Source organism: Aquarana catesbeiana, linkage group LG07 (genome assembly GCF_042186555.1).
Source record: "Aquarana catesbeiana isolate 2022-GZ linkage group LG07, ASM4218655v1, whole genome shotgun sequence".
NCBI classification, from domain to species: Eukaryota; Metazoa; Chordata; class Amphibia; order Anura; family Ranidae; genus Aquarana; species Aquarana catesbeiana.
In genome coordinates, this window is record NC_133330.1 from 79,662,230 (window position 1) to 79,674,496 (window position 12,267).

The 12,267-nt window shown below is 44.9% G+C and overlaps 1 protein-coding gene across 3 annotated transcripts in view; it reads left to right on the forward strand.

The window, feature by feature from the left end:
* Positions 1-12,267, forward strand: part of ATG7 (autophagy related 7) — a gene marked incomplete at its 5' end in the record, with an annotated part of 381,295 nt that overhangs the window by 25,714 nt on the left and 343,314 nt on the right. For all 3 annotated transcript variants that reach the window (XM_073592362.1, XM_073592361.1, XM_073592364.1), the window contains 1 exon segment: positions 11,259-11,374. In XM_073592362.1, the coding sequence (XP_073448463.1) occupies positions 11,259-11,374 (116 nt within the window).

Below are 12,267 nucleotides of genomic sequence, written 5' to 3' on the forward strand. Positions count from 1 at the left end.
ACCACATGGAAACTATTGGTGATTTATCTCTTCAGTGTCTGCCAAGAAGTGATTTATCAGTTTTGGGTGAACTGGGCCATTCAAACCCCATGGCTGCTAGCATTATTTTTCTATAGCCTCTAAATCTGAACTTGTAAAAATGCAGCTTAACCGCCATTGGAGCAAGAGGGGGAATTTCCTCATTTGACAAGGGAGAGTAACGAAGCATGAAAATAAACTTTGGCTAAATTTAACTAAAAACAATTGTTTATGGTTCAATACACTTTTGAGTTATCAAAATTATCTTAGTTGTTTAAAAGGGCAGAAAATGGTGTACTGGAAGTGCAGAATTGTATCACAAAAATGTACAAATTCGACCTTTTTTTCTTTCTTCCGTCTTTAGAATTCACAGTAATTGATAGTTAAAAATGTTTCGGTAGAGGCTGACAGTACAATTATTTAGAGTAGATCTATCACAATCACTACAATTTCGTATAAATTCTTAACATGTTAATGTAATTTCAACAGGCCTTTGTTAAATAATTATCACTTTTTTTTTTATATTATTGAGCTTCCTATTTGACAAAGTACATGTAGTACTTTGTCCCTTCTCCCTTGGTGCCCTATAACACTAGCTGTGATGTCGGACAGGCCACCCCATGTTGGACCACAGCCACCCAACACTGCAGCTAGCAAGGAGGTGGCTGCTTTGGTTTGTTGCCCCTATCTCCATCTCCAAGCATTTCCTGGGGTAAGTGCTGGCAAGAGGAATGCATAGGGAGGTAAGTGCCAGCCCTCTGTCCTTTTGTATTCCCCTTGCCAGTGCTTCCCTCAGACAACTGCTGCAAGCCTGGAACAGGCCCAACAAAGTAAAATGTCATGTACGTTATGGTTCGCTGCATTGAAATAAATATTGCAGGTCTGATTTTTTTAGTGCATGGGCAGTTTATGGCAAATGAATTGGCTGCCTTAATGGAACACACATTAGCTTATGACAATAACACATTCTAATGTATGTTTGTTAGTGTATCTCAACAGTACATTGGCCAGAGCATTGAAGTGCAGCTGCCACTAGAATATGTACATATACACATGAAGTGGCTGAGTTCCAGGAAATTTAACCACTATGCCTCTCTGAAAACTGTGTAGAAAGCACATTTGTACCATTTAGTTCAATGCTGCAGTAGAATTCTATGGGTTAGCCCATTGCAGGGACTAATTCCATACCTGTAATAACAGGGACCAGGAGTAAAGATTACAAGGACTGGAAGTTTTGGGCCAACTTTACCATGACACAGCCTAAACAGTTTACAGAGAATCTTAACTCTTAAAGGACAGAGCAAGTTTAATTAACACCCAATGTCCTTTCAAAGTTTATTTCCTACAGTTCTCTTTTAGGAAAACTGAGATTTAAACTGAGCTTTCAATTGGTTGTAAAGGCTATTTTCTTTTTTTAAATAAATGTTTACTTACCTTCTCTGTGCAATGGTATTGCACAGAGTGGTCCCTTACCTCCTCTTCTGGGGCCCCCTATCGACGCTCTGTGCTCCTCGCCTTTTGCGTGTGCGACCATAGCAAGCCGCTTGCTATGGTGGCACACATGCGGGCGCACTCCCAACCTGAACTTTGTGTACATAGGCGCAAACAACGCAGCTCAGCCATGCCCTACACTACCTCCTAAAAGGATTTGACTGACAGTAGCAGGAGTCATAGTCTCCCTCTGCTCCTAGTCTGTCCTGTGAGAGGAGGAACAAAGACCAGCGCTGGTGCAGACAGGCACATCGCTTGATTGAGAGAGGGCTCTGTTAAGTATTTAGAGAGGGGGTGGGTAAGAAATAGGTAGTGGGACATTTTTTTACCTTAATGCAGAGAATGCTTTAAAGTGAAAACATTTTTGACTTTATGACCGCTTTTTGGTTTTTATTATTATAATGTAGTAGTAATGGTAATGCTGGCGATCCCCTGAGATAGTGGCTGCAGTCACACAATAAAGGTCAGGTTGTTTCAGCAGTTTTGTCACATCATTTTAATGGAATAGTTATACAAATGTATTATTTAATACTGCCAGTACTCCCGAGGTGATATATTTGGGACTGATAATCCTCATTTTGAGTTCAATACATCAAAGGTGTATGGCGCTGTGGAAATGGTGATGGCAGATTGTGGCTACTAACACCTAATCATTCATTTTGGCCCCCCTTTTTTTTCCTTTTAGTTGTTTCCCTTCACTAACATTATATCCTCCATCACTCTGTCATAAGAGTGTGTTGGTGGATTTTTTCTAGAAAATATGCTGAATGCAGTGTCCTAGTATAACCTCTTCCCTGCTGGTGAGGGACATTGTGCAGTAGTAAAAGTATCTATTCACAAAGCTTTTTTTGATAGAGTACATATAAACCCTGTGTGACAACCAAACCAAGGTTGGCACTCAACCCAAACAAATAGTCTCTGTGAAAATGTGAAAGCATCATAAAAAAAGTCTTGAAATAATAAACCCTAACTAATAAAGTCCCCAACACCATGCAAGTCCGTTACACATACTCCTTTTTATATAAATCTTCAGAGTGCAGACCGCCACCACATATAAATTGCTTACTCACCAACTAGCCAGCGACCTGTAAATTAAAAAAGGTCAACAAGCACTTTAAAATATGTCCACGAAGACAGTAAGGTGGATCCCCAGTGGTTACTCTCCATCATCCCTCCAGGAACACTCGCACCAGGATAATCACAACATGCCAAAGGAGATACTCATAGTGTAGTTTTTTTATTAAAACAAATATAAAAACAGATAGAATATGCAAACTCGCTTGTATAAGTGCCCACATATGGCACCAGTGTAAACAGCCTGTATGTGTCTGCCCTTGCGCTCCGCTAGCAGGAGACTGGTGTGCGTTCCCTAGACCGGAAGTTTGGCCGGACATGACGTCAGACAGAACCGAAAGTGACACTGTACATGGAGCCTCATCTAGTAACACTATCCAGTGTCCTCAGGAAGGGTGGCTTCCTGAGGATGCTGTATAGTGAATCTAGTCAATGCCATTAAGAATGAGTGGCAGCACCACTCGTCTCTACAGAGCAGTGTGATTTGGCTGCAGGCGGTTGTGAGTGTGGGGACAGCTGTGGTTCCGCATCCAATCAGTATTGGGTCTTTTAAGGGCCCAAGGTATCCTGGTGCTCGGGTATCTGGACAACCTCCTGCTCAGAGATCACTCACTACAGGCTCTAGAACAGAAAACATGCACAGTACGATATTTGGAAAGCTTAGGCTCGATCATAAATACCGAAAAGTCAACCTTGAGACCAGCTCAAAGTCTAAAGTATTTAGGTCTGATCTTGGATATGGTCCAAGCAAGAGTATTCTTGCCACCCACAAGGATCTGTGCCTTGAAGGATCAGGTGCATCAGTTAAGGGGCACTCAGAGAGAGAGAGAGGGAGTTACAGTCATTCTGGTGGCACCAGTCTGGCCCAAAAGGCCCTGGTTCCCGGAGATTGTGAGACTGACAATAGAAGGGCCATGGACGCTTGCACGTTGCCCCGATCTACTGTCTCAAGGTCCTATATTCCACCCCAATTTACCGTCTCTAAATTTGACAGCATGGCTATTGAAGCCAGGGTGTTAAAGGACCGTGGCATCTCAGGACCAGTGGTGTCTATCCTAGTGAATGCTAGAAAAGCTGTCACTAGGAAGATCTATCATAAGGTCTGGAAGACTTTTATATTGCTTGGTGTGAAGCAAAAAAATGGCATCCTCAAATACGAGATTTGGAGAATTCTCTCTTTTCTACAGTCAGCTGTGGAAATCAAATTGGCTTTCAGTACAATCAGAGGTCAAGTTTTGGCCCCATCAGTATTCTTCCAAAGACCTTTAGCCTCCCATTCACTGATCCAAACCTTTATGCAGGGAGCAACTCGCTTGCTTCCCTCCATTAGGGCACCTATCTGTCCTTCGGACTTGAACTTGGTGCTGTCTGTGTTACAGAAACAACCATTTGAGCTTATCAAGGAAATTCTATTAGACTTGCTGTCACGCAAGCTAGTCTTCCTGATGACCATCGCCTCGGCTAGAAGGGTGTCGGAGTTGGCGGCCCTTTCGGAACCATACTCGATCCTTCACCACGATAGGGTCATGTTACGACCTGTTCCATCCTTTTTGCCAAAAGCGGTGTTGACCTTTCATTTAAATCAGGACATTATTTTGCCTTCTTTTTTCTCTCAGCCTCGTTCGGTGGAAGAGAGACACTGCATTCTTTGGATGTTGTCTGGGCAGTCAAGGTTTATTTGTCTAGATCTGCAGAGATCCGAGGATCAAACTCCTTTTTTGTTTTACCAAAAGGACCCAAGAAGGGGCAGGCAGCTTCCAAAGCTTCCATTGCCAATTGGGTCCGCTAGCTGGTCATTCAGGCCTATGGTCTGAAACGTAAAGCTCCTCCCTTTAGGATGAGAGCTGATTTAACCAGGGGTGTAGGAACCTCTTGGGCTTTTCGCCATCAGGTATCTGTGGCTCAGATTTGTAAGGCTACCTGGTCTTCAGTGCATACGTTCACAAAATTTTATCAAGTGGATGTTCGAGCAGCCGAGGATTCAGCTTTCGGCCGCAGTGTACTGCGGGCTACCGTATAAGGTCTGATGGCTATTGTTTGGCAGGGTGTCTCCCTCCCCTCAAGGCTATTGCTCTGGGATGTCCCAGCTGATGATGAATATTAGCCTAACTCTACGTCCCATGATGTATGAAAAAAGAAAATATTTTTTTTTTCGTCATACTTACCTGTAAAATCCTTTTCTTTATCGTACATCACAGGACACAGAGCCATAGTATTAACTATATGGTATATAGGCACCTTCAGGTGATGGACACTGGCACACTCAAGACAGGAAGTTCACTCCCTATATAACCCCTCCTCCTACCAGGAGTACCTCAGTTTTTTTTCGCCAGTGTGTAAGGTGTTGGTCACGTGTGTAAATGTGCTCTGAAGAGCTCCGCTGGAGGGATTCCTATTGGATTTAAACAGCCTTCACTGACCGGATCCATCCAAAGTGCCACTGAGGCCAAGGTGGATGGTACCCGGGCCTCGTATAAGAAAAGCAAGGTTTTGCCTGTAACGCCTTTCCTTGGAGGGCTGAACCCCAGGACCCAGTGCTTTGGTCATGCTCACATTACCTAAAGTTTTTCCTGGCGGGGTGCTTTACAGGTCCAAGGGAGTGGAACCCTGATTAAAAAGGGACCCGGTCCTTGAAGGTTTGCTAAACGTAGCCTGCCTTGATGGATGCAGTTTGGATCTGTCTGTCATCAGCAGTATCCTGCGGGGAGGATAAGGTAAGGGAAGAAGCCTAGGAACTGTAAAAAGTCCACCTATTGTTTTTTTTTCCTTGGGTAAATTGTTGTCATGCCTTAAAGTCTCCACTAGAGGGAGTAAATGCACATACCTTAGTAAGTTGTCTCTTAGTTCAGCTCAGTGTCATAGCTGATAGCATGTGTGTGGGCTCGGACAGCAGCATTTCTCAGGGGGGATTCCTCATTCAGGGAAAAGGTTGCCAAATAATGCATTTCTCCCCCCTGGGGGGACTAGGGGGCTGGGAGGTACAACAGTAGTCTGTACTCCCCCCTACAACTACCCCCTCCGGCAAGGGGTTGCATGTAAGGCGCTGCATGCAGGCATTCCCAAATTGAGGAAAACACATTTTACTCAGCTCCAGGCTGAACTTTTATTAGCAGCATTCTGTTGCTAGACTATAGTTCAGCAAGTAGTGCATTTACTTAGTGCCTCTGCTTTTGTGCTTAGGACTATGCCTCCCAAAAAGGTCAGTGCAAATACCTCAAAAAAGGTTCTTAAAACATCACCCCTGGGTGCTGAGGACTTTAGTCATGTCTCCACACTGTCATCTTCTCCTGAAATACCAGAAGTGGCTAGCCAGGGTGAGTCATTGGAACCTGTGGGTGTTGCAGCTGCTTCTAACACCTCAGCCCCTGTATAAGTGACTGAAGATGCATTTTCTTCCACCCTGTTAGGGCAAGAGGAAAGACTAGCGGCTTTAATCGCATCCTCCATCCAAAAGAATAGGAAGCTTGGTAGATCCCCCTCCCCCAACTCAGACCCTTTATCAAGGGAACAGTGGGTAGAGGATGAGGTTTTACCCTCAGGGGATCAGGAGGAAAGGCAATCCATTGACACTCTTCGGAGGAAACAATGGTGGATGAACCCTTTTCAGCCTCGCAATCTGAGAAATTGCTGGTACGAGATCTTACGGAAATGGTTCGTTCTGCTTTCAAGCTGCCCCTAACTGAGTCAGCTGAAAGTTCCACTTCTTCTTTGGGTTCCTTAAGACCTCCGCACACTTTGCATGCGTTTCCCATCCATGCATCACTAGAACAGCTTATTTATGCTGAATGGGATCAACCCGGATAAGCATTTTCTACCTCCGAAGAGATTCACAATGCTCTATCCCATGGAGGAGAAATTCACCAAAAGATGGAATGTACCAGCAGTTGATGCTGCTATATCCAGTGTGAATAAGAGTCTAACTTGTCCAGTAGACAATGCTCAAATGCTTAAGGATCCAACAGATAAAAGGTTGGAATTCCTGTTAAAAGCCTCTTTTTCTTTGGCAGGTGCAGTTACTCGGCTTGCAGTCGCTGCAATAGGCATCTGTCAATCCCTAAAGGACCAGTTTAGACAGGCCCTTAAGGAGGTTCCTGTACAACAAGCCCGGGATTTGGCCGAACTGCCAAGAGCATTATGTTTTGCTATAGACGCCATTAAAGATTTTATTCACCAGGCGTCTCGCCTTGCGCTTGTGCTAGTACGCATGCGTAGCATCCTGTGGTTGAAAAATTGGTCAGCCGAAGTACCATGTAAAAGGTTCCTGACTGGTTGTCCTTTTCACGGGGATCGGCTATTTGGGGATGATTTGGACAAATACATCCAAAAGATTTCAAGTGGGAAAAGTACTCTTTTGCCAGTCAAAAGAAGGAATAAACGCCCTTCATTTAAGCTGGCTCTTTCTCCAGCGCCAGGGGCATCTGCCTCTAGGCAGTCGTGACGGCCTCCACCGTCAGAGTTTAGAGGAAAACCTCGGAGTCAGGCCCAGGCACAAAAGAAGTCCTGGGGGCAGAAACCTGCAAAACAGAATTTTAAAGCCTCATTATGAAGGGGCGCCCCCGCTCGCCAGGATGGGGGGAAGACTTCTGCAGTTCTCAGAAGTCTGGCCGGAGGAAATTCAGGACAGATGAGTCATCTCCACTTTAGCTCTAGGGTACAAACTGGAGTTTCGGTAGTTTCCACCGCCTCGTTTTCTGAGGTCAAACGTTCCCAAAGATCCAGGGAAAAGACAATTTCTGTTTCGGCATTAGACCGATTACTGGCTCAGGGGGTGATCATGCAGATCCCCACAGAAGAGCAAGGTTTGGGATTCTATTCAAACCTCTTCACGGTACCAAAACCAAATGGAGATGTCAGACCCGTTCTAGATCTGAGAAATCTAAATCAATTCCTGAAGGTCTGCTCTTTTTGCATAGAGTCGATCAGGTCGGTGGTTTCTAACCTACAAGGAGGAGAACTTCTGGCGTCCATCGATATCAGGGATGCATACCTGCATGCTCCTATATTTCCCGCTCACCAAAGGTTTCTGCGGTTCAAGGTAGAACAGCATCATTTTGAGTTTGTAGCCTTGCCCTTCGGGCTGGCTACAGCACCCCGGGTATTTACAAAGGTTCTGGCTCCACCTCTAGCCAGACTAAGGGCGCAGGGCATAACAGTCTTGGCGTACCTGGACAATCTATTGCTAATAGATCAGTCGGTGGTCCGCTCGGAGCGGGCACATTACAACCAAATACCTGGAATATCTAGGTTGGATTCTCAACCTAGAGAAGTTTTCCTTAAAATCGCTAAAAAGGCTGGAGTACTTGGGTCTGATCATAGACACAGCCCAGAAAAAGGTGTTCTTGCCTCAGGCAAAGATCAACGCCATAAGAGAGCTGGTGCAAATGGTCAGGTTGAAAGGAGATCCCTCCATTCGCCTTTGCATGAGGTTGTTAGGAAAGATTAGGAAAGATGGTGGCTTCATTCAAAGCGGTTCCCTATGCCCAGTTCCATTCGAAACTGTTGCAAAACAGTATCCTGTCTGCTTGGAACAAAACGGTTCAAGCTCTAGACTTGCCAATGCGGATGTCCCCAAGGGTGTCCCAGAGCCTCAATTGGTGGTTGGTAACCCAGAATCTGCTGAACGGAAAATCCTTCAGACCAGTTATCTGGAAAGTGGTAACAACAGATGCCAGCCTTTCAGGTTGGGGAGCAGTACTAGAAAAGACAACTTTCCAGGGATAGTGGTTAAGAACCGAGAGAACTTTGCCCATCAACATCCTAGAGATTCGGGCAGCGTGTCTGGCTCTGAGAGCCTGGACATTCAGGTTACGGGGTTGTCCTGTCAGGATCCAATCCGACAATGCCACAGGTGTGGCTTATATCAATCACCAAGGGGGCACCAAGAGTCTCGCAGCACAGAGGGAGGTGAACCATATTCTAACTTGGGCAGAAAGGAATGTTCCGTGCCTATCGGCAGTTTTCATTCCAGGAGTAGAGAATTGGCAGGCGGACTACTTGAGCCGCCAGCGGTTGCTCCCGGGGGAATGGTCCCTTCACCCCAACATTTTTTGCCAAAAATGGGGGACTCCGGATGTAGATCTTGTGGCGTCCAGGTTTAATATGAAGTTGGTCAACTTTGTGTTCAGAACAAGGGATCCACTCACTTGCGGAACAGATGCGTTGACGACCCCGTGGTATCAGTTCTTACTGATTTATGCATTCCCCCCTATTCAGTTGCTGCCACGACTCCTTTGCAGGATCAAACTGGAAAGAAAGACAGTAATTCTTGTAGCCCCAGCATGGCCCAGAAGGTCCTGGTATGCAGAAATTGTAAAGATGGCGGTGGGGGATCCATTGTCCCTTCCACTACATCCAGACCTACTCTCACAGGGGCCAATATTCCATCCTACCTTACAAACATATTCTGAAGAAACGTGGGCTGTCAGGGTCAGTTATCTCTACCTTGATTAATGCAAGGAAGCCAGCTTCCAGAATCATATATTATAGAGTCTGGAGGGCTTCTATTTCCTGTTGTGAATCCAAGGGTTGGCACCCTCGGAAGTATAGCATAGGCAGAATTCTTGCCTTTCTACAGTTGGGGGTAGAGATGAAGCTGGCCTTGAGTACTATTAAGGGCCAAGTCTCGGCCTTATTGGCCTTTCAAAGACCACTTGCTTCTCATTCTTTGGTCCGGGTTTTTATGCAAGGGGTGATGCGGCTTAATCCGCCAGTTAGATCACCTTTGAACCCTTGGGACTTGAACTTAGTTTTGTCAGTGTTGCAAAAACAGCCTTTTAAACCAATACAGCATACTACCTTAGTCCTTCTTACAAGGAAGTTGGTATTCTTGGTTATAGCCTCAGCAAGGAGGGTTTTGGAATTGGCTGCTCTTTCTTGTAAAGAGCCATTTTTGATTATTCACGAGGACAGGGTTGTGTTGCGTCCTCATCCAAGCTTTCTGCCTAAAGTGGTCTCAGGTTTTCACCTGAACCAAGATATTGTCCTACCATCGTTTTTTCCAAAACCATGTTCTAGGGAAGAGAAGTCACTACATTGTCTTGATGCGGTGAGAGCAGTCAAGGTCTATTTAGAGACGACTGCTCAGATCCGGAAGACTGATGTCTTATTTGTGCTGCCAGATGGTCCTAGGAAAGGACGGGCAGCATTGAAATCCACTATGTCTAAGTGGATTCGGCAGGTTATATTTCAGGCTTATGGTTTAAAAGGTAAGATTCCGCCTTTTCAAGTCAAGGCGCACTCTACCAGAGCAGTTAGTGCTTCTTGGGCAGTGCATCACCAGGCCTCCATGGCTCAGATCTGTAAGGCCACAACTTGGTATTCAGTACATACATTCAGGTTTTATCAGGTGGATGTAAAAAGGCATGAGGCTATCACCTTTAGGCGCAGTGTGCTGCAGACAGCAGGATAGGTGCTCAAGTCTGTGGGCGCCCTGCCCTCCCTCCCCTCAAATAGCATTGCTATGGGATGTCCCATATAGTTAATACTATGGCTCTGTGTCCCGTGATGTACGATAAAGAAAATAGGATTTTTATAACAGCTTAAAATCCTTTTCTTGGAGTACATCACGGGACACAGAGGTCCTGCCCCTCTTTTGGGATTTGTGTATATTGCTTATATAGGGAGTGAACTTCCTGTCTTGGGTGTGCCAGTGTCCATCACCTGTAGGTGCCTATATACCATATAGTTAATACTATGGCTCTCTGTCCGGTGATGCACTCCAAAAAAGGATTCTACAGGTAAGCTGTTATAAAAATCCTATTTTCTTTGAGTACATCATGGGACACAGAGTTCCATCCCCTCTTTTGGAGGATTCAGTGCTTGCTACAAAACTGAAGTACTTCCTATATGGGAGGGGTTATATAGGGGATCACTTCCTGTCTGAAGACCTTTGGTCTACCAGTGTCCATTCACCTGGAGATGAAGTATAACCCAGCAGTTAATGAACATTAGCCTAACTCTGTGTCCCATGATGTACTCAAAGAAAAGGATTTTACAGGTAAGTATGACGAAAAAATCCTATTTTGTTTCTAAAAAAGTGAATGTAGCCTTTAACAAAAATGAAGCAATGTTTCAGGCACCAGCATGCAATAACAGGTTTCCCCTAAACGTGTTTACCTTTCTTCTAAATGCCTTTTTCTTATTGTGTATAATATAAAATAGAAAACTATTTTTAATAAGGTGCCTTTGTGTTTTATAAATGGCCCCTATATTGTTGGACAGATGCCTGCAAGGCGCAACAGCAAATATATCTTTACGTCACACTTAAGCTGGCCATACACTGGTAGATTTTCGTAATGAACAGTGGTATGAAATATCTCGTCTGTACATTCAATAATGCCAATACTTCAAATTTTAATTTGTATTTAACAGTTTATTGTGGAATTAATGGTATTTCCTGAACAAAAACCACATACGTTGTTTGAAATTTGTGTGAGAAAAATATTCCGCCCTGCTCCTTTGATTTTTCTCATCGCTACAATCAAAAGCAATTGTGTATTTGAACCCGCTAACAATTAGAAAATTGAGCAAATGTTTCAAGAACACTACTATTGGGTATGGCCAGCTTTGGTCCTCCTTGATTGCGTACAACATATCTAAAATGCTTAGCACCATTTGAAGACTATAATTGTGATTACAATAACACTAATCCTTTTATTTCCTCTATTTTTGCATAGTCTACTAGAGATCGTACTCTTGATCAGCAGTGCACGGTCAGCCGACCTGGGTTATCTATGATTGCTGGAGCTTTGGCGGTGGAGCTCATGGTGTCAGTCTTGCAGCATCCTGAAGGGTAGGTCAATATATGTATTTCAGAAATTGGCTTTGGTCAGTAAAAGAAATTTGTCATTTTTTGAGGGTTTTCAAATAGCCCTTCACAACCAGGGTTGTATGGAGCCCTAGGGTTTTTACAGAGGTTGCTAGGCGTTACTTGAGCAGTAAGGGCACTTTCACACTGGGGAGGGGGTCGGCGGTAAAGCGCCGCTACTTTTAGTGGCGCTTTACCGCCGTTAATACTGTGCTTTTCTACCGCTAGCAGGGCGCTTTTAACCCCCGCTAACAGGCAGCGGCGCTTTGCCGGCTTTTCTGTGCCTCTGCCCTTTCATTTCAATGGGCAGGTGCGCTTTAGGAGCAATGTATAAACCACTCCTACAGCGCCTCAAAGATACTGCTTGCAGGACTTTTTGGAGCGTCCTGCCAGTGCTCCGCTCCAGTGTGAAAGCACTCGGGCTTTCACACTGGAGTGAGAGGAGGGGCGCTTTACAGGCGCTATTTTTAGTGCTATAGCGCCTGTAAAGCGACTCAGTGTGAAAGCAGCCTAAGCCTTAGCGGATTGATCTGTCACTTATACTAACTACTAATGTAAGAGTGTCCATCCCCCACTGACCACCGGTGTAAGGGTGTACTCTGCTAATCTTCAATGTAAGGAGTCATGTCTTCATTGAGAACAAGTCTAAAGGGGCACTTTTCCAACTGGACACCAGTATAGGGGGAGCTTTCTCCCAATGAACACCAATATAAAGGGGGCCTTTCTCCAACTGAACACCAGTATAAGGGGCCCTTTCTACCACTGAACACCAATATAAGGGGACCCTTTTCCACTGACCACTAATGTAAGGGCGGCACTACGCTGACCACCTATCTAAGGAGATAATTCCCCACTGACCACCAATGAAAGGGAGCTTT